The sequence below is a fragment of the Littorina saxatilis genome, linkage group LG10 (assembly GCF_037325665.1).
Source record: "Littorina saxatilis isolate snail1 linkage group LG10, US_GU_Lsax_2.0, whole genome shotgun sequence".
Taxonomy (NCBI): domain Eukaryota; kingdom Metazoa; phylum Mollusca; class Gastropoda; order Littorinimorpha; family Littorinidae; genus Littorina; species Littorina saxatilis.
The window spans coordinates 18,428,448-18,450,620 of record NC_090254.1 but is presented as its reverse complement, the minus strand read 5'-3'; the positions used below and the strand labels follow the sequence as shown (position 1 = coordinate 18,450,620).

Genomic DNA, 22,173 nt, shown 5'->3' with positions numbered 1-22,173 from the left:
CACGACCTGACCACACAGTTATGCCTATTCAAATGCGCATTGCAAAATGTGCGTTAGGAATCTTCTTTTTTCTATGGCGGTACTGACAATATCGTTATTGAAACAATCCCAGTGCACTAAGGGATTTATAGAGCAAATCTCGAAAATAATTATTGAACTCAGCGCTATGCGCTTCGTTCAATAATGAATTTTCTCGATTTGCTCTATAAATCCCTTAGTGCACTGGGATGTCTCAATAACTTAAATTATCTAAAATTATTTGTCAGTATATTTGTTTAAAGCTGGAAATACTCGATATGCAAATGGAATCTCCATGAATTTAGTCTGACAGCTACAGCCTGCCTCAATATACCAAACATTTTTGTAAGCAATTATAAGCAATATTGTGTTACATCAAGATTCATTAATATTATGGCATGCCAGCAATTGTACTTGGAAGACTTGTTCGTTGTGATCTGCAGCGAACGTGTGTGTGTGAGTGTGTGTGTGTGCATGTGTGTGTGTGAACGTGTGTTTGATTTATCATCTAGGCCTTTCATGTATGTAATACAGAGTCAGCAATAAATTTGTAAGTTCATTGTGCAGTGGGCAATATATAATATGCTCTGAATTTCTTATTTGCAGTATATATTTGGCCAATGTTTGTATATATATTGCAATACATAAGTTGTATACAGACAAAAATATACCTTTACTTTAACATGAACCAAAGAACACAAGACATCAAAAGATATATAACAGAAAAAATATACTGAATGCAAAAGCAAGTTATAAGAAGTAGACTTTAAAACTATTGCAGCTATTATTGTTAAAATACCCTGTATAGCAAACAAATGGTTTCATGAAAATGGATATGATCTTTACAATGGGCTGAAACTTGTGTAACCGAGTGTCGGAACACAACTATCACCCTTGGAGGCGAAGTCCAATCAAACATGATTAAGAATTTTAGAGCTAATTTCTCAGCCCTATAAAATCTGTAATGGTTACACAAAATCAACCAAGTACATACAAAGAGACCGCAGCAGCCGGACCCTATCACAAACAGAACTCTACAATTCACAGGTGTCAGAAATGTTGAAAAAACGTCAAGCTATAAATAGCTCGTGCTCTTCAAGGCCGACAACTGCAGAGCGTGCTGTGAAGGTTGCATAACATTTTTCCAAACAACTGAAAGTAGACAAATTTACCTCCAAGGGAAAACTCTTGCTGAATTAATAGGGTACACATTTTGGTGACTACTGTGAATTTGAATATTATCAATTCACACTCACGGCTCAAACACAGAGTCTGCACTTAAATATCCTTTTACTTACAAAACAGATTTGTTCCAACAAAAATAAGCACATACTGTAATAATGACATTAAAAAAAGAAGCAAATAAAATAATATTACAAATTAAATACCACTGTTTACCACAAAGATGAAAACTGAATTACCAAAGAAAAAGCTACATGCACAGAAAACCAAACTCTTGACTGCAAATTAATCTGCAGGAAAATTGAAAACGAAAAAGCAAGTCAACTAAAAAAACAAACTACAAATTCAGATCTACTACTATTGGCATAAATAACACACTTGAAAGCAGTACACTTTAGAAAATGCAATAATGTTAATGATGCCATGACATGAAATTTACATCGCTGATGAATATGTGGATGATTTGATGATGCAGTTATCACATTGTGCTGTAGCGTAATACAGTCAAGCATATGCTGACAGATTTTTTAGTAAGCAAACATACATACACAGTTTGAACAGTTATAATCTAATTAATGAATACAGTAAACAATAACTGAAAAAGCTACTGTTTCTTTCTTTCTTTATTTGGTGTTTAACGTCGTTTTTAACCACGAAGAGTTATATCGCGACGGGGAAAGGGGGAAGATGGGATAGAGCCACTTGTCAATTGTTTCTTGTTCACAAAAGCACAAATCAAAAATTTGCTCCAGGGGCTTGCAACGTAGTACAATGTATTACCTTACTGGGAGAATCCAAGTTTCCAGTACAAAGGACTTAACATTTCTTACATACTGCTTGACTAAAATCTTTACAAACATTGACTATATTCTATACAAGAAACACTTAACAAGGGTAAAAGGAGAAACAGAATCCGTTAGTCGCCTCTTACGACATGCTGGGGAGCATCGGGTAAATTCTTCCCCCTAACCCGCGGGAGGAGCTTCTGTTTACATTGTCACAAACTCTGAGGGGAAAACATTAGCTACTGTTGCTGTTGCTTTCAAAAATGCCTTTCCGATGAGACTTACTTTGTGCAGTGAACAAAATCACAAACTTCCATCAAGATAGAATAAATGTACTAAATATTTTGAACAAATAAAACAGACTTAAAATTACAAATTGTCAATAACCCAAACCTGGGGCAAAAAAGACAAAAAAGGTTAAAAAAAAAAGACGAGATTTGATTTTGTTTTTAATTAAAAAAAAAGAAAAAAAAGAATGGAACACACTAATTTCCCTGTTTTAACAGTAAACCAAATTACTGTACACAATTAACGCACAAAACACAAATGCCACATTTGAGCAATTTCAAGCAATATTTATACACAGATGCTTCTCAGCAGTGTCAGAATTTGACAAGAACTTTCAAATAAGATTATATTGGGGGGGGGGGGGGGGGGGTGGACTGGGGATTGGAGAATAGAGCATATGGTGGAAAAGGGAGCATAAAGTCTCAGCAACTTCACCAGCTGGTACTTAACCGAACAACTCGTATCATTTACATGTATCAGTTTTCGTCCATAATTTGCCTGCCACATAGCTGCATCAACCTCTCACAAATTCCTAGCAGATGATCCTCAGTAACTTGTCCGTTTCGTTCATTCTCTTCCCGCTATTTCTTGCTCAGTCTTAATCCAGGAATAAAATATTGCAAACATTTGGCTTTCTCAGACTGAAAAACTGATCACCGCTATACACTTTCAGGAAAAATGACCGCATTTCATTGACAAAGGAGAAAGTTCTTTAACGAATGTGCAAAAGCTTTGATGAGAAATGATACAATCACATTCCAATATTTGATTATGAGTGTGCTTTAACAGCAGTGAAAAAGAAGCGAACCAGAAGAAGAAGACAGCGGCGAAAGAAGGTCTATATGCAGACGTGATTGTGCAAAAAATTCAACGTGAAAAACATCCGACAAACCACAAAACACCCCTGCAGAAATGCTTGGAACAACACATCTTTTTCTGTTCAATAGAAATCAGTCTTTAAAAAATAGACAGAGTGCTGAACCCCTTTCAAACAATATTCGTGGGAATATTTTAACCACTTTCATATTTTAACACAACTCTTGCATTAGAAATACACAGTGAAAAATTAATCTGAAAGAGACTGCTGTGTTAAAAAAAAATACACAGAAAAGTCAAAACGTTTATCTAATCAGTGCTGTCTTGAGAAGATGTCCTCTCAACAGTCTGTCTTCTGAAGGTTTCATCATGAACATTAGACATATGTGAGGATATGATCTCAAAAGAGTCTTGTCTTGTGAGAGTTACATCTTTAAACAATGTTGTCCCATAAAGATCATTCTCTTTGACATTATTTGTGCCTACTCTATGAAGGGAGTCTTTCTTGAAGATACAAAAAACAGGACAGAGATAGTGTACATAAAGAACAGGGCACAACGAAATTTCCCTTCACAAGAAACATAGATTTAGTCAAACAATGCACATATACGTGTATGAAAATTTCATTTTTGAAGCTTACCTCATCAAAACACTTTCTTTTTTGTAAAACTCCAACATAAACTGTCTTCTGCTTAAAGGAGCACCATATGCCAAAACCCATACAGACAGTCACACGACAAAACCAGATGAAAGGTATAGTTCACTGCATTTTTTATAACTGACATTTCAATTCCCAGCAGCATAAAATACACGGTCCAAGTTCCCACCTGGAGTAAATTTACCCACGCACAACACACTATTCCTCTTAATTGTTACCAAACTAATGTACCCACACAAGTAAATACTGGTCAGGTGAAACACACATTGGTGCAGTCACTGCAAAATAACAAGTGGTCAAATATTTCTATGTGCACAACACTGCGAGAAAATCAAATGGTCATCGACATGATGGAGAAAATTAATTATGCTTGATCATTGGCCCTTGTCATCACAAACGCTTCTTTGGCAAAAACTCTGCCAACTTCACTTCACACAGACACTACAAATTTGTCTGAACCACTTTCTACCCTTACAAAATAATAATCCGCCCTTTCATGTCAACAACTTCAATAACCATGGCAGACAGACATTAAAGCCGATGGATTTTGGACAGTTTGCCATCTGTAAAAAAAACCATGGCTATCTTAGATAATTCATTTTACCTTGGGAGGGAAATTCTGCAAGGAACAATAAACAAAGCAGTGTTTGTTGAACAAATAAATGTCCAAACAGTTGGCCATTTTACCAAATTAACAAGACAGCCAATGTGTGAAATAACAGGGGCTAATTAAGAAATTAACATTAAGCAAAAAGCTTAAAAGTTAAAACAATCCTTTTTTTTCAATTGGATGAATGTAACAGATGCCAAATCAACAGTGCAGCCATTCAGGCAATCTGTTCCTAACTGTGATAGTTTGAGTCCTGCTCCATAAAAAAAGACAAGAAAAAAAGACACACACATACAAAAAGTCTACAAATGAATGAAGTCTAACAAATAACAAGCAATTTAAACAAAATTGACTTCTTTTTGAATGCTGAACACACAAATCAGATCTAAATATTTTTCTCATTTACACGGATTTGCTTTCGAACCTGAATAGCACTGAAAATAAATATTGCGTCTTTGGATAAAGAAGTCAACATTTAAACAAAGTTTGAAAACAAAAATTACCTGAAGTGAACAACAAAAATATGTCTGGATTTTCAAACATTCTATATGAAAAAAGAATAAAGACACAGATTAATAAGATAAATACTTAATGGATGGACTGATAAAAAGTAAGGATATAAGGCAGATCTTAACATAAAATACTGCTATTTCAGCCTGAGAAAGCATCTATCTCAATTCATATCTCCTCAGGACACTGCAGCAAGATCTGCAGGCAATAAAGCAAATAAATTACAAAACATCTGTCACTTATAAACATGAACATAAGACAAAGAAAGGCAGCAAACACACTAGTCCTTAGTTTGTGCTTAATCATACACAAAGTGGTAACAGTTTTGAAAGAAAAGAAAAAGAAATTCTGATTTTCATATTTTTTTCATATATAAAACTTTAGCAAACACACTGGCTCTTTGGTGAAGGCAGATTTTCCTGTTCACTCTCGCTGTTTCTCTCTACAGCTCAGTGAACATCTTGAGTCATTGAAGGATGTAGCAGACCTGGGAACCCCTGTGTTGCATTTGGGAGAATTCTCAAACAAACTTGGTGTATTTTCAGAAAAATGATCGTACTCCACACACCATGATTCAAACATGCTTCACACACCCCTGTCGCAAAGTTAACTAAGTTTACCAATACAAATGATCGTACTCCACACACCATGATTCAAACATGCTTCACACGCGTACCTCGCAAAGTTAACTAAGTTTACCAAAACAAATGATCGTACTCCACACACCATGATTCAAACATGCTTCACACGCGTCCATCGCAAAGTTAACTAAGTTTATCAGTACAAATGATCGTACTCCACACACCATGATTCAAACATGCTTCACACGCGTCCATCACAAAGTTAACTAAGTTTACCAATACAAATGATCGTACTCCACACACCATGGTTCAAACATGCTTCACACGCGTCCGTCGCAAAGTTAACTAAGTTTACCAATAAAAATGATCGTACTCCACACACCATGATTCAAACATGCTTCACACACCCCTGTCGCAAAGTTAATCAAGTTTACCAATACATTTAAAACAAATCCTTCTTTCAATGTTTACTGAAAAAAATCTGCAATCATGTGTCAAAGAACTGGATTAGCTTCAGGATGCGCCTGTAAAGAAAGGTAGTCTAGGAATTTTTCTTGTATTTTTTGTCCACTGACCGCAACTCATCAGATTCTAGACAATCATGCATACAAAATACGGCAAAATCGTATGGGTTCCCAGGTCTGATGTGGATGTGTAAGTTTGCACGCTGGTCTTTCTACAGTTCGGTGGCCATCTTGGTAGTCATAGCCTAGATGCATGCTGCGTTGCAGTTTTTACACAGAATGTGTAAGTTTGCACGCTGGTCTCTCTACAGTTCGGTGGCCATCTTGATAGTCCTAGCCTGGATGCGTGCTGCATTGCAGTTTTTACACAGAATGTGTGTAAGTTTGCACGCTGGTCTCTCTACAGTTCGGTGGCCATCTTGGTAGTCATGGCCTGGATACGTGCTGCATTGCAGTTTTTACACAGAATGTGGTCATCCAGGGGATAGCAGCCTCGACCTTCTGCCTCTGATGATAACTGGAGTCCACAGTCCTGTGAAACAAAATTGGTTGTAGAGTATGAAAAATAGAATGCACACTAACTATAAGGGGAGACCATGGTCAAAAACCAAGTTCACTTGGCCCTGTCAGACTTAAAACTGACATCTGCTCTCATAAATTGAGTGAGAACAGCTCAAGGGTAACGCCTACCGTTCAGTTGCACACACAATCTTCAGTTTTCTCCATAATTACATAATTTCAGAAAGTCTTCTTTGCTTGTTTGTTTGTCTATTTGTCGTCAGAAAACGAGGAGACCAAACAAAAAACAAAGTATAAAAGTATGACATATCTATGGTATGAAACAACCAAAAAAGTGTCTGATATTATTGAAAGTAAAACATGTTCATCTTACTTTTAAAAGCTAAAAATGTATACTGTATTTACTGTGAGAGCACTCATAAGTCAAACATCACATGAGACCTCACATTTGCTAACATCCCCCCCCCCTCCCCCCCCCCCACCAACAAACAAACAACAACAATGACACAATATTTTGTAATCTAGCAAAATAATAGAAAAGCAGTATTCTCAGCATAATATATGGTTAATGATTTACGTACCTCACACCTATAGCACTCGATGTGGAAACTTTTATCCATGGCCACGATGCGAATGGTCTCGTCCTCCCCTTGTCTGGGCATAATGGGGTGCTGACACACACAGCAACGGGGGGCAAATTTCCTGCACACATGGTCAAGGGCAAACTTAGAGGTTTCATAGACTAAAGTACAGTGGAACCTCCCCATATATGACCTCCACAAATCTGAGAAAACTGGGTCTTAAAAAGAAGGGAGTCTTCAAATGGGGGTACATTTAAAGAGATTCTTCTTCTTCTTCTGCGTTCGTGGGCTGAAACTCCCACGTAAACTCGTGTTTTTTGCACGAGTGGAATTTTACGTGTATGACCGTTTTTTTACCCCGCCATTTAGGCAGGCATACATCGTTTTCAGAGGAAGCATGCTGGGTATTTTTGTGTTTCTATAACCCACCGAACTCTGACATGGATTACAGGATCTTTTTCGTGCGCACTTGGTCTTGTGCTTGCGTGTACACACGGGGGTGTTCGGACACCGAGGAGAGTCTGCACACAAAGTTGACTCTGAGAAATAAATCTCTCGCCGAACGTGGGGACGAACTCACGCTGACAGCGGCCAACTGGATACAAATCCAGCGCGCTACCGACTGAGCTACATCCCCCCAAGAAAAACAAGTCGCGTAAGGCGAAATTACTACATTTAGTCAAGCTGTGGAACTCACAGAATGAAACTGAACGCACTGCATTTTTTCACAATGACCGTAGTCCGCCGCTTGTGCAAAACGGAGTGAAACTGACGAGCCTGTTCAGCGTGGTAGTGGTTTCGCTGTGCTGCATAGCACGCTTTTCTGTACCTCTCTTTGTTTTAACTTTCTGAGCGTGTTTTTAATCCAAACATATCATATCTATATGTTTTTCGAATCAAGAACCGACAAGGAATAAGATGAAATTGTTTTTAAATCGATTTCGGAAATTTAATTTTGATCATACATTTTAATTTTCAGAGCTTGTCTTTAACCCCTTGACTGCCTGCTACGAGTGTCACTCGTAGGTACACTTGATATCCCAGACGCCCAGCTACGAGTCACATTCGTGCTCAGCGCGTCGTTGGTGTATGAGAAGCACAAACACGGTTAAAGGGAGGCAAGTGCTCCCAGTGTTGGAAGAACAGTTGGGGAGGAGTTGCAAACCTTTAATAATCTGGTTTCAGTTGATATTTCCGCGAATTGAACTAGATTTCTCGGAAATACCAAAACAAAGATCAAAGATGGCGGACCTCGGTGGTAGTGAAACGTGGAAGGTGCATCACTGCCATCCAGTGATGGGGATTTTATACCAGGCTTGTGTCTGTCCGAGTGCTTCCACACAAAGTTTGTGTTCTGGCAGTGACTTGGTGAGTAAACAGCTAATGTAAACCTCCCATTTTATTTAACACCTTCAGCCCTGACTGCAGTGCAGATTCAGCAGCCTCTCCAGCCTGGAGGGTTTTGGCACTGCAGTGCAATCTGATGGGTGCTTCACTTAAAGCGCTTCTAACTCTGCAACTAATAGTTGTAGACACATACAATTTTGTGTGTTGTATGATAAGTGCATGTTCTTACCTGTTGAGTAGCAGTCAGTACCTTCTGAACTGTGTAAAGTTCAAAGAAATCCTTCTTCCAAGTCACAAACACAACACCAAAAAGTATGTAAACACACCACTCTGTCACAGTTGTTTCAACAAGTCACAGGATGTTTCTGTCTCACATTTGCATCGAATCCCTCGCACAGGTCTTGTGCACTCAAATCACCACTTGTTTCACTCGATTGAGACGAAGAAACATCGCATTCGGCATCATAATCAGTGTCATCGTCGAGGAAAATCTCGTCAAGAACCTGCCTCAACGAGTAGCGGCGTTGGTTGCTCATATTTCGCAGGAAAAATGCTCAAAAAACACTCAATCGGACGATTTTCGTTCGCCAAATTGCTCCAAACAAAGCAGAAGGAAGTGGGAACAGATTTACCTCCCTTGCTCGTGACCTGTCTTTTATTTTTAGATCAGAAACAAGGCCAGAGAAGATGCGTGTCGCCGCCCGACAGTTTGTCGGGCACAGGCGCTGAAAGCTGCTAAGGAGCGCCCGACAAACTGTCGGGCGCAGGGCTGAAAGAATTTGTTTTTTTAAATTTTTTAAATTTTTTTTTATTTTTTTTTTTTACACAATGCACACGCTTTCAAGCAGAATCACACTTTTAGTGATGTGTTTATTTTATTTGATTTTATTTGCTAAAAGTTACATATCTGATGAACATTTGTGTAAAATTTGACATCTCTAATTCAAAAAATAAAAAAATTATAGCACTTTTAGTAACAGTATACTGTGTTATGACTTTCGTCCCTGGCATATAGAATGCAGCAAATGAAAAAAATCGCGGCAGTCAAGGGGTTAATCCAAATATAACATATTTATATGTTTTTAGAATCAGGAAATGATGTAGAATAAGATGAACGTAAATTTGGATCGTTTTATATTAAAAAAAAAAAATTATTACAATTTTCAGATTTGTAATGACCAAAGTCATTAATTAATTTTTAAGCCACCAAGCTGAAATGCAATACCGAAGTCCGGCCTTCGTCGAAGATTGCTTTACAAAAATGTCAATCAATTTGATTGAAAAATGAGGGTGTGACAGTGCCGCCTCAACTTTTACAAAAAGCCGGATATGACGTCATCAAAAGTATTTATCGAAAAAATGGAAAAAAAACGTCCGGGGATATCATTCCCAGGAACTCTCATGTCAAATTTCATAAAGATCGGTCCAGTAGTTTGGTCTGAATCGCTCTACACACACACACTCACAGACAGACACACACACACACACACACACACATACACCACGACCCTCGTCTCGATTCCCCCTCTATGTTAAAACTTTTAGTCAAAACTTGACTAAATATACAAAGGAGGGAGTGTTAAATTGGGGGGTCTCGCGCTGGATTTGTATCCAGTTGGCCGCTGTCAGCGTGAGTTCGTCCCCACGTTCGGCGAGAGATTTATTTCTCAGAGTCTTTGTGTGCAGACTCTCCTCGGAGTCCGAACACCCCCGTGTGTACACGCAAGCACAAGACCAAGTGCGCACGAAAAAGATCCTGTAATCCATGTCAGAGTTCGGTGGGTTATATAAACACAAAAATACCCAGCATGCTTCCTCCGAAAACGGCGTATGGCTGCCTAAATGGCGGGGTAAAAAACGGTCATACACGTAAAATTCCACTCGTGCAAAAAACACGAGTGTACGTGGGAGTTTGAGCCCACGAACGCAGAAGAAGAAGAAGAAGAAGAAGAAAAAAATTGGGGGGTGATAAAAGGAAAGTTGGGCTGTAGCGGTGATGTATTGTAAGGCCCCTAATGGGAGGACATCTTCTGTTGCCACTTTGTCTTTTATTTTAACCAAGATTTACTTGTTGAGAAATGCCGCGTGCAATGTGGGGATACTCTGGTGTCAAAGGAATGCCAACTTCGCCGTAAATAATACTGGTAGGTAACTTCGTTTTGATTCTGAAGATTTTGAGGACGCCGAATAAAGACAGAAAGGAAAGATTCAGAGCACAAAACTTTAACTCTGATAGGCTAAAGAAATCAGACAAACGACAGCTAGATGGACAGACAGACAGACAGAGAAGTTTCTTTCTTTATTTGGTGTTTAACGTCGTTTTCAACCACGAAGGTTATATCGCGACGGGGAAAGGGGGGAGAGGGGATTAGTAGAGCCACTTGTCAATTGTTTCTTGTTCACAAAAGCACTAATCAAAAATTTGCTCCAGGGGCTTGCAACGTAGTACAATATATTACCTTACTGGGAGAATGCAAGTTTCCAGAGACAGAGAAGTGAAACTCACTTGTGAAAGTCTTCAATGCAGTGTATCTGGTTGGTAGCGTCAACAGTGAAAGGGATTCCGTCAAGAGACTTGCCACACACCACACAGGTAAAACAGTCCGGATGATACGGCTTGCCTGTTGCTCTCAGCAGCTGAAATAAAAGGGTATCTTATTACATTCAAACCTGTACGTTTGCAATCAAACTGGAACAATTCCATTGTAACCTCTCAACACACTTGTCTGACACGCATGCAGACAGACTGGCACAGACATGCACTCTCTCTCATTTGAGAAAGAAAAGTCCATTCACACACACACACACACACACACACACATAGAGTCTCTCTTTGGACTTTAAACACAAAAGCACTACTCACTCTGTCTGTGATAGGTTTGGAGCAAATGGAGCACTTCTCCAAAGTGTTCTGTTGAACAAAATAGAAAACACATTTTTGATTTTTTTACAAAATATTTGTATTTTCTATTGAGAAAAACATAAAACCAGAAAAAATAATACAAAGTCTGGAGACAGGCTGCACATACACACACACACACACACACTCACACAGACAGACACATACAGGAGAAAACTTCCAACAAAGTAAAATGATTTGACAATAAAGAAAACAGGTAATATAAAGAACTTTTGGGCAGTCAGATGTACTGAAAACATATTTCAAGGAGTAAGCACTGGGTACTTTTGTAAAACAAAACTTCCCCAAAACAGCTGAAATCACAAAAAACAAGAAGAGCAAACGCTCGATCGAGTCACTTTCGCAGTTCTGAATATTATATGAGGCATCAGATGGACAGGAAGAAATTGCTATTCACAACACAATGAGTCACGTTCACATAAAATTTGAGCCCAGTCACTTTTATAGTTTCCGAGAAAAGCCCAACGTTAAGTTGTGTGTTGCCGAACAGAAAAGGCTAGTTATCTCCCTTGTTTTTCTGATAACGTTCGTAAAAGGCTACAGATGTAAATACTTTGATGTAAAGAATAATCCTACAAAGTTTCAATCACATCCGATGAACTTTGTCAAAGATATAAAATGTCTAATTTTTCCTTTGACGCTGACCTGTGACCTTGAAAAAGGTCAAAGGTCAACGAAACCATCGTTAAAGTGTAGAGGTCATTGGAGGTCACGACTAAACAAAATATGAGCCCGATCGCTTTGATAGCTTCCGAGAAAAGTCCAACGTTAAGGTGGTGTCTACGGACGGCCGGCCGGACGGCCGGCCGGACAGACTAACACTGACCGATTACATAGAGTCACTTTTTCTCAAGTGACTCAATAAAATATAAATAAAGAGAATTTGCACTCACAATGTAGCAAGATTCACAGTATGGTTTTGTTTCCATTGCAAAAAAGGATTTTCCTTGCAGTGGCACATCTGCAGTGAAACAATCAGAAAGACAGGCAAATAAGAAGTCATGCGATCATTACACCAAAGGAAAAGCAGCACAGAAGAAAGTTAAACAGTTGCATTAACAAGGCAAAATAAAAGACTGGCCAACACACATACAAACTCCCCTCCTGTTCACAACAAACAAAATCTTGTAACTTCTTTATTGAGAGAATGCACTTTTACATTTCTTAGGCCTTCTCTTACAAAACAGCTTAATTGTGGTGGTATGCGCAACCGTTCTGAAACGAGACACGTCTCAGATGTCGTTCCTTTTACATGTATAGCTACAGCTCAACAAGGGGTCTAAACTCTTGACTGTCAATGACTGTTTTCTTAACCTGAGGAAAGGTCATCCTGTTCCCTAAATGTTTGCACATATGTATAAGTGAAATGAATGGAGACAGTCTGTTCCAAAAAAGATGTATTCATGATGTACTGGCAAATGCTTCTTTCATTCAAGAATGTTTGAATGCCATGGTGGCCTGAATGCATGAAGCTAAAGCTCTCACAACGCCCGAACTGAAGGTGATTGTATTTCACAGTTAGGGTATTATGCAACAAAACCAAAGGAAGGATTGAAAGATTATCACAACACAGAAGTTGGAAGTGGAAGTTACCATCACCAATATTTGTTTGAGTTTCCCTTTTTAAAATGAAATCTGAGTGTCATGCCTAAAACAACATACACATACATTCGTTGTCAAAAAGATCTGCTTTGTCTAAAAAAACAATCGCAGCCTAAACTCTCTCTCTCTCTCTCTCTCTCTCTCTCTCTCTCTCTCTCTCTCTCTCTCTCTCTCTCTCTCTCTCTCTCTCTCTCTCTCTCTCTCTCTCTCTCTCTCTCTCAATCAAAGGAAAAAACAAAAGCAAGTAATTCTACAATTGTACATCAAAGTCTACATAACCCCCCACTGCTACTTAAATGAGGCACTTGCAAGCTTTATCCTAAAACTTACAGATATGCAAGTAGGAAAAGTTTAGACTTACTGCAACCAACACAGGTGAAGCATTTGACGTGGTAAACTTGATCCATCGCCGTACAGCCGTTGGTCTCCCCTGTCACCTCCTGCTCGCATCGGCCGCAGACACCTGAAAATGTAAGATTTATGTTTGAGTCAATTAGCAAACTATTTCAGAAATAAAAACTGAATATACCGCCGTTTGAAGAAAGCAAAAAGAATTTTCAATTTTTTCATAATATTTTCCCCCATTTTAAAACCTTAAAAAATCTGAGAAAATTAGGTCTTAAAAAGGAGGGGGTCTTAACATGGGGGTAAATTTACACAGGTTATTCACAAAAGGTCTGAGAAAACAGGGTCTTAAAAGGGAGGGAGTCTTAAATTAGGGAGTCTTAAAAGGGGGGTTCCACTGTACTTATTTCACACCCAATCGAAGAAAGCAAAAAGGACTTTTCAATTCTTCATAGTTCATGTGCACATAAAAAACATTGTGTGGTGATGGTTTTCTTTCCTGAACGCATCACGGATGATTATGGTCAGTCATCCAAAACGACCGGGAAAACCTAAAATCCCATCACAATTATTTCCACAAGCCAGTACACTACACAAGGGGGCTATGATTATGAAAGAGGATTTGGGGAGGTACTTATTGATGGTAAGGAAAAATATTGAGTATAAGGAAAAACATAGATTATAGTAATAGTCTGAAGAAGAGAGAGAGAGAAGCAGCTCACACACACAGATACTTGAAGATGAAGGAAAAACAACAACATAACAGCAGAAAAAGCAGTGAACAAAAAGAACAAGCCAACCAGAAGAAAAAAGTAAAAACAATGAAAATTGATAATGAGAACAATTTCAACAACAAAAAAACCTTTATCACCATCACCACTACAACAAACACTAAGACGGACACTAAAGTATCCATCCATGTCCACTCACCAAAGAAGTAATCCTGATTGGCCGACTCCATACTTTTCATCAGCATGTTGGTCAGCGCGTCCACCTCGGCTTCCTTGTCCCCCTTGTCGGACGCAGGTGACACCTGGCTGGCCCCGTAGTAAACCGCTCCACCCCCCACTCTCACCCCCTCCCCCACTGGGACCTGGGGGCCGGGCAGGGGTCGATCCTGACGCGACTCCATGCGCGCTGGTTCCGCTCGGTACTGCTGGGGCGGGGAGGAAGCACTGCAAGAAACAATTGTATTTTTCTATTGTCGGTGAAATAGACGAATTCCGAGGAGTCTGTCAGAAACACTTGGAAACATGCACGTGTTTCTTTCACACCCCTCCCTAGTGATTGGCCCCTCCAATGTTTGTATGAGGTTTTGCAAGAAAAGGTAACTCTGCCACAACCCATACAAACCCGACTGTGTTATCTCCGAAAACCGTCTATTGTGATGTTGTAACTTGCAGTATTGCTCTTGGGCCTCTGTCATTGACGCATATTTTTCAATCTCAAGCATTGTTCTCACCCCTGGATGGTCGACTGTCCCATAACTTTGACATGTAGGAGCTCTGGTGACTGAACCGTTTTGTTTCAGCCAGGACATTTGCACCTATACATATTTTCAGTCCAGGTCCAACTGACCTATTTTCCTCATAGTCTGGGGACAACAATGTACTTGTATGCATAGATACAAAATAATACCTTACCTTAACAAACCTCCAAAAAGTGTCTCAACCCCCAGATTTATTCATAATCTATGTTGATAAATACGAGAAATGTCAGTCCTTTTTTTTAAACAATCAATTTCTAAGCCAGGCGATTAATACTAAACAGACCAAATCCATATTGAAATGTACACTTCTTCAATACAAACCAAAACACACAAAACCAAAACACTCACGAGGCATACTCAAACTCCTTCATACATACACCAAAACATAACACAACAAAACCAAAACACTCACGCAGCACATTCAAACTCCTTCATACATACCGTATTTTCCGGGTTACAAGGCGCTACAGCGCATAAGGCGCACCCCCTTCTTTAAAAAAAAAATTGTAATCCAGTCACCCATTGGGCGCAGGGGGCCGATAAGCCGCACATCAAAGGAAGAATACAGAGTGGAAATATGTGTGCTCTGTGTGTGCGTGAGATCAAAGGCAGGTCCATTGTGATAGCTGGGTTGCCTTGTTTATAGACACTGACCTTCTTCCCAGGGGTCAATGACCCAGTTTTAGCTATGAGAGGTGGTTCCCCTGTCATATCTGAGAGAGGAAACACTTCCTGCACCGGGGTCAGTGACCGAGTTTAACCTATGGGGCGGTCTCTTTGATGTCTTGAGAGGAAACTTGGCCAGGGTAGTACCTAGTAGCTGAAACATGCATTATCACAAGTTGTTTGACTGGTACTCAGGCGGTCTCTTTGATCTTTTTCGTATTTCATACAGCTTCGTGGGTCAAACTCGAGGAAAAAAGTAGCGCCTTATGACCCGGAAAATACGGTACACCAAAACATAACAAAACCAAAACACTCACGCAGCACATTCAAACTCCTTCATACATACACCAAAACATAACAAAACCAAAACACTCACGCGGCATATTCAAACTCCTTGGCAGTAGGAGTGGGCGGGTTGACGTTGATGCGAATGTTGGCGTAGTTTCCGCTAGAGCTATTGTGAGGGGAGTAGGGCGACTCCCTGCCATCCTGGTTGTACGCGACCCGGGCCGACCCCATAGTCGGAGGGCTCATGGGTCCGGGACCAAAGTCGTTGTAGTCGTCTTGATGAACAAATTGGGCTTGGGCCGGGTAGACCCCGCTGGATCCTCCCCTGCCAGGGTTGTAGCTATAGTCATGTGACGGGGCAGGGGGAGGGGGAGGGGGGAACTCGGAATCGGGGTCGTGGTACTGGTAGCCACCGATGGGCTCAGGGGGTGGGGGAGGAGGGTAGGTGCGCGGCTCCTCCTTGCCGTAGCCAGACGGAGGGGGCGGGAAACTGTCCACCACATTGACTGGTCTGTAGGACGTTCCTCCTAAGCAGTTAAAAAAAATGTGCAAAATACTTGAACTCATTGGAGTCGCGCCCAAATTGGTCGTTTCGTTCCCTCTTCTTCTTCTTCTTCTGCGTTCGTGGGCTGAAACTCCCACGTACACTCGTGGGTTTTTTGCACGAGTGGAATTTTACGTGTATGACCGTTTTTTACCCCGCCATTTAGGCAGCCATACGCCGCTTTCGGAGGAAGCATGCTTGGTATTTTCGTGTTTCTATAACCCACCGAACTCTGACATGGATTACAGGATCTTTTTCGTGCGCACTTGGTCTTGTGCTTGCGTGTACACACGGGGGTGTTCGGACACCGAGGAGAGTCTGCACACAAAGTTGACTCTGAGAAATAAATCTCTCGCCGAACGTGGGGACGAACTCACGCTGACAGCGGCCAATTGGATACAAATCCAGCGAGTTACCGACTGAGCTACATCCCCGCCCTCGTTTCGCTCCCTCAAATCGTACTGTTTTTAGCATTTTGTAAAAATGTACAGACACACAACCACACAACATAAAACAAAATGTATCAGAAAGAATTATATGTGATCTTTACGAAAACACTAACCTCATGATTGAGGCTGTTGATCCAACTTTTTTGACAATATGGTATCCAGAAGGGGGTACAATGAAAGTTTTGAGCGACGCCATGCTGTTTCGGCGAACTGACTACGTCGCCGTCCGCACGGAAAAATCAGTGAGGAAGGCGACAAATCAACGCTAATAGTAGTTAAAAGGAAGCAACTCCTTCGAAAATGAACGTACTTTTAGTTGCCAGTTACGGCCCTGCAATCCTCGTCGCTTCCAACAAGAAAAAAATATAACCTATCTTGCCGGCGATATATAGCCTTTTACGTAGTAGAAAAATGCTGGAGATATTTACCCGGTACGACTCGAATGAGTTAAAGGCTAGGATAATACCAAACAAGTCGCGTAAGGCGAAATTACTACATTTAGTCAAGCTGTGGAACTCACAGAATGAAACTGAACGCACTGCATTTTTTCACAATGACCGTAATCCGCCGTTCGTGCAAAATGCAGTGAAACTGACGAGCCTGTTTAGCGCGGCAGTGGTTTCGCTGTGCTGCATAGCACGCTTTTCTGTACCTCTGTTCGTTTGAACTTTCTGAGCGTGTTTTTAATCCAAACATATCATATCTATGTTTTTGGAATCAGGAACTGACAAGGAATAAGATGAAATTGTTTTTAAATCGATTTCGGAAATTTAATTTTGATCATAATTTGTATATTTTTAATTTTCAGAGCTTGTTTTTAATCCGTATATAACATATTTATATGTTTTTGGAATCAGAAAATGATGAAGAATAAGATGAACGTAAATTTGGATCGTTTTCTAAAAAACAATTTTTAATTACAATTTTCAGATTTTTAACCTTTGCCGGATGCCGCTTTTGACTATACACGCCCGACGATGCGGGTTTGTCTGAACCCATACATTTGAAAGAGGGTTTTTACCGTTTATTTCTCTAACGACGGGGTGGGTTCAGGGAAACCCACAGCGCTACTTCAGTGGGTGCATCGAGTTTCTCCCTTCACCGACTTCTTGCAGGGGAGGGAGAGGGGGAGGGGAAGACTGAGAGAGACTGAGAGACTAAGAAAGAGAGAGAGAGAGACTAAGAAAGAGAGAGAGAGACTAAGAAAGAGAGAGACTAAGAAAGAGAGAGAGAGAGACTAAGAGAGAGAGAGAGAGACTAAGAAAGAGAGAGAGAGAGACTAAGAAAGAGAGAGAGAGAGACTAAGAAAGAGAGAGAGACTAAGAAAGAGAGAGAGAGAGACTAAGAAAGAGAGAGAACAGAGAGACTAAGAAAGAGAGAGAGAGAGACTAAGAAAGAGAGAGAGAGACTAAGAAAGAGAGAGACTAAGAAAGAGAGAGAGACTAAGAAAGAGAGAGAGAAAGACTAAGAAAGAGAGAGAGACTAAGAAAGAAAGAGAGGGAGAGACTAAGAAAGAGAGAGAGAGAGAGAGAGAGAAACTAAGAAAGAGAGATAGAGACTAAGAAAGAGAGAGAGAGAGACTAAGAAAGAGAGAGACAGACAGACAGTCAGATAGACAGATAGACAGACAGACAGAGCAACTGACAACAGACAGAGAGATACGGACAGACAAACAGAGAGACAGACAGTCTCTTGGAGACAAACAGGCAGACAGACACTGTTCCGCCGCTTTGGTAATTATGGGTGTAGCAGAACCCGCGCCGTCGGCAGAGGGATAGTTACAATCACTACTACTCTTTAAAAGTATGGGTTTGCGTGAACCCGCGCAATCGGTAGTGTTTATGTTAATTAACATAATCAATTAATTTTAATGTTTTGTCATGTACACACTAAAAATTTGCAGACAGAGAGCAAATTAGGTGTGTGAGAGATACTTAAAATTTCAAAACGATACCTTTAATGGTTCCAGAGTTACAATGATTTTAGTGTGTCTCTGGGTACAGGTGAACCCAGGAAGCACGGCAAAGGTTAATGACCAAAGTCATTAATTAATTTTTCAGCCACCAAGCTGAAATGCAATACCAAAGTCCGGCCTGTTAGTTCACTTCGTGTACAACTATATACCAACCAGTCAGTCCACATCTGACTCTCTTCTATACACCCACCCACCCCCCCCCCTCCCCCCCCGTTCTCCAGCACAGATGTACCTATTTTGTCAAGGGCGAATAAACAGAGTAGTGACATTCATCTTTTCAGTCACTAGTACTAGTAGAAGTACACAACTACTCTCTCTCCTCCTGACATTTGCTGACCTCAAACCACAGCACGCAACTTGTGAACCCAGCTGCATTCTGCTGAGGTAGGTGGAGGTGAAAGTCATCACTTCTCGGTTAGCAGTTAACTAAATTTTGAGTTCATGACTATTGAGTGAAGTCTAGTATATTCTGTATGTGTATGTTTGTGTGTTTCAATTTTTCTTTTCTTGTTCATCTGCTGCATATGTTACTTATAAAACAAAGTACCATCAGAGGCTGTATATGAAGGTAAATCTAAAAGGCATTGAGACAGACTGCTCTGATAAAAACAAAAATTAAAATTACGGCAGTCCAAGTACACTCCTACTCCTAGTAAAAGCTCTGTCAGTGCTTTGGAATCAATTTAATTTATCAGCCAAAACTGCAATGAATCATAATTTACTTTCATTTACAAATGTCAACAGGTTGTCAATTAAGATGACTCCATCCATTTACCCACAACCATCGCATGATCATAGTCTGTTAGTTGATGCCAATTTCTGTTTTGGCCGATACCGTCAACCTGCCCTTGTGACCACCATTTGATAATGACCACCTGCACGTTACGACCACCCCGGATAATCATTGACAAGCTTTTTCCAAATGAAATATACCTTTCAATAGCAAGATAGGTGTTGTTTAGCGTCACCTAATCACTCAAAGTCAGTACAACCCCTGTGATTACTAATGTACAAACTGTCACCTGGATAAACTCATGGGTGGGACTGAAAAATGTTATGAATCCTGAAGAATTTTAAGGGGGGGGTCTGGGGGCCCCCCATACGCTGAAGGATTTGTATAATTAACAACCAAAAAAACGTCATCACAGACATTATGAATCCGGATTTCCGGAATATACCGGAAGAATCCCACCCATATAAACTGCATCACAACCACACAATGAGCGCTTCTGGGGTGATAACGCGAGTTAACTCCTGTGATCTTGGCGTGAGGTGGCGCCAGTTACCAGCCAAAAGAAAGGGCATACATAACCTCACCAGAACCGACATGTCTGTTTGGGGGCCCGGGTAGCTCAGGTGGTAGAGCACTGGACTTGTGATCGAGAGGTCGCTGGTTCGAATCCGGGCCGGGACGGACACGGGTCAACTTTATGTGCAGACCCAGAGACGGTATCCATCTCCCACCCCCGTGTCACCACAATGGCACGTTAAAGATCTTGGTCATTCTACCATAAGTGCAGATGGCTGATACCACCTAAACACGCAAACATCAAAAAGCCGTGAGGGCGTAAAACTCGAATCGTATAAACCAATTCATGTCCAATATAGGCAATTAAGACCTGACGGACAATAAGCCCCTTAAAATTTACTTTTTTTACATGTCTGTTTACCGTATAAAATGCACGACTTACACACGAACTGTTACCAAACCGATATATGCTATTTGGGACCAACGCAAGTGTTTTTCCTTTCTCATGTGATTTTGCCGCGAGGTGGCGCCAGGTACCAGCCGAAAGAAAGAGGGGGGCATAACCTCACCAGAACCGCCAATTCTCAGTACAGTACGGTGTTTTCATACCTGGTTTAAAAGGTGCTGGTGCAGATGTGTAGGCCTTGGGTTTGGGCGCTGTAGCAGGGGGGATGCGTGGATAGTCTCCCCCTCCCCCTTGGTCTCGGACATGCATCTGTGCAAAGTCTCTGTCCAGGTTCTGATAATTAGACATGGTGCCTCTTGGAAATGCTGTCTTGCCTTACAACCCCTGGAAATAAAGTTATAATTTTTATGATTCTAGATTGTGAACAACAAATTAACAGACAGAGAATTTCATGACCCAAATCAAATTTACAGTCACATATATTGCTGAAATCATTGCTGTATCTGCTGAGACATACATATCTATGTCTCTGCTGTATCAGAACACTGATTTAAAAGTGCTTATGGTAGAAATATGACAGAGTTAAGTTGTAGCACTGTGTACATATTTACTCTATCCAAGCCATCCTTCACTATCAACAAAGTTAGACGCTTACTCCATAGAAAATCAAATAAAAAGGCGACACATATTGAGTAATATATGCAGCAGGTAGCACCTGCTAATGCTACAACCACACAAAAGTAAATTCTCACAATTATCAGTGAGTCACACACTATATGAGGCTAGCTTGTTCAAGCAGAAAAAAACCCAATATTCATCAAGAGAAGCAAAACATGAAAACATCACTGCTCACACCTTGTCAGCTGTACTTCAACCTTACCCCCAAATCTATCACCCAACCCCAAGCTCAGGTAAAAACCACAGGTAAACATACCTACAGAGGCCTGTAAACAGCTATACCCGGCAGTGCCAACCAATAACAGATGCTGCTTCACGAGCGCCGAGACAAGACACGTGCACACTTTTTTCTTTAGATAGAGCTCCGTGGGTGCAGGAATGACTCACAGGCCAGGCAATCTGTGAACTTTCAATTTTTCCTCAGGAGGGTGCCCTAATTTTAGCTTCAAGCTTGGTCCATGCGTGGCATTTATTTACAAGTATCGCACTTGAAAGATGAAAGAAACGGCCAGAGAAAGAACACGACTCTTGGCCGCATTGTCCGTATCAAAATTGATTAAACTTGAATTAATTTTGTTATTTTAATTACCTGATCGATTACCGGTTGAGTTTAAATTCCGGAGCAGACAGCATGAAATCTTGTGTACGTATACAGCTTGCGGCCGAGTCGGACAAATTTATGCATGCTAAGAAAACGCGCCTGCCTCCTGAAACACTCGCGATCGACTGAAATATCGGACGTACAGTTATAGAATAATGTCATCAAACTTACCTGTCGCTTGATGCACCGAGCGGAATGAAAGGGCCGCTCTTTTCGTCGGAGTAGACAACCAAAACACCCCAGCCAAATACTCTGAATTCCTAAAATGGGCAGTCACAACTACATTCAGACGTAAGTTCCGGGTTGGTGATAAAAATAGTGGATCAGGAAAAATACTTGCATAATACTAGACACACCGTTTTTGCTAAAACAAAAATCAAATTATAACACTTATCTGAAGCTTGAAAATGGACTGTTTTTATTCTATCACAAAAATGTAAATTGATAAATAAAGTTGACATCGAAAGCTTTCCTACAATTTAGAGTTCTTACTCCCGTGCCACCTTTCTTTGCTCCACTAGGGGTCAAGCTTCATCCGGGGTCAGCACTTGCGTCGGCTGCTACTTCTTCTGCGCGATAGGAAGCAGAGATCTGTAGCAAGT

The 22,173-nt window shown here is 40.6% G+C and overlaps 1 protein-coding gene across 1 annotated transcript; it reads right to left on the bottom strand.

Annotated features, from left to right (window-relative positions):
• Positions 1-1,291: 1,291 nt before the first annotated feature.
• Positions 1,292-21,851, bottom strand: LOC138978328 (lipoma-preferred partner homolog). The gene is made up of 10 exons (XM_070351041.1): positions 21,743-21,851; positions 20,496-20,676; positions 15,758-16,196; positions 14,157-14,401; positions 13,243-13,344; positions 12,173-12,240; positions 11,223-11,270; positions 10,866-10,996; positions 7,013-7,133; positions 1,292-6,444 (listed from the first exon to the last, which is right to left on the bottom strand). The coding sequence occupies exons 2-10, from the start codon at positions 20,638-20,640 to the stop codon at positions 6,313-6,315; spliced, it is 1,431 nt and encodes a 476-aa protein (XP_070207142.1). The 5' UTR covers positions 20,641-20,676; positions 21,743-21,851; the 3' UTR covers positions 1,292-6,312.
• Between the last annotated feature and the right edge of the window lie 322 nt (positions 21,852-22,173).

Excerpts from the sequence above, each read along its gene's own strand:
- LOC138978328 (XM_070351041.1), bottom strand. The coding sequence starts at position 20,640 with ATGTCTAATTATCAGAACCTGGACAGAGACTTTGCACAGATGCATGTC. Across the intron at positions 16,197-20,495 it reads ACCAGCACCTTTTAAACCAG|GAGGAACGTCCTACAGACCA; the intron begins GTATGAAAACAC and ends TTAACTGCTTAG. Across the intron at positions 6,445-7,012 it reads TCGAGTGCTATAGGTGTGAG|GACTGTGGACTCCAGTTATC; the intron begins GTACGTAAATCA and ends TTTGTTTCACAG.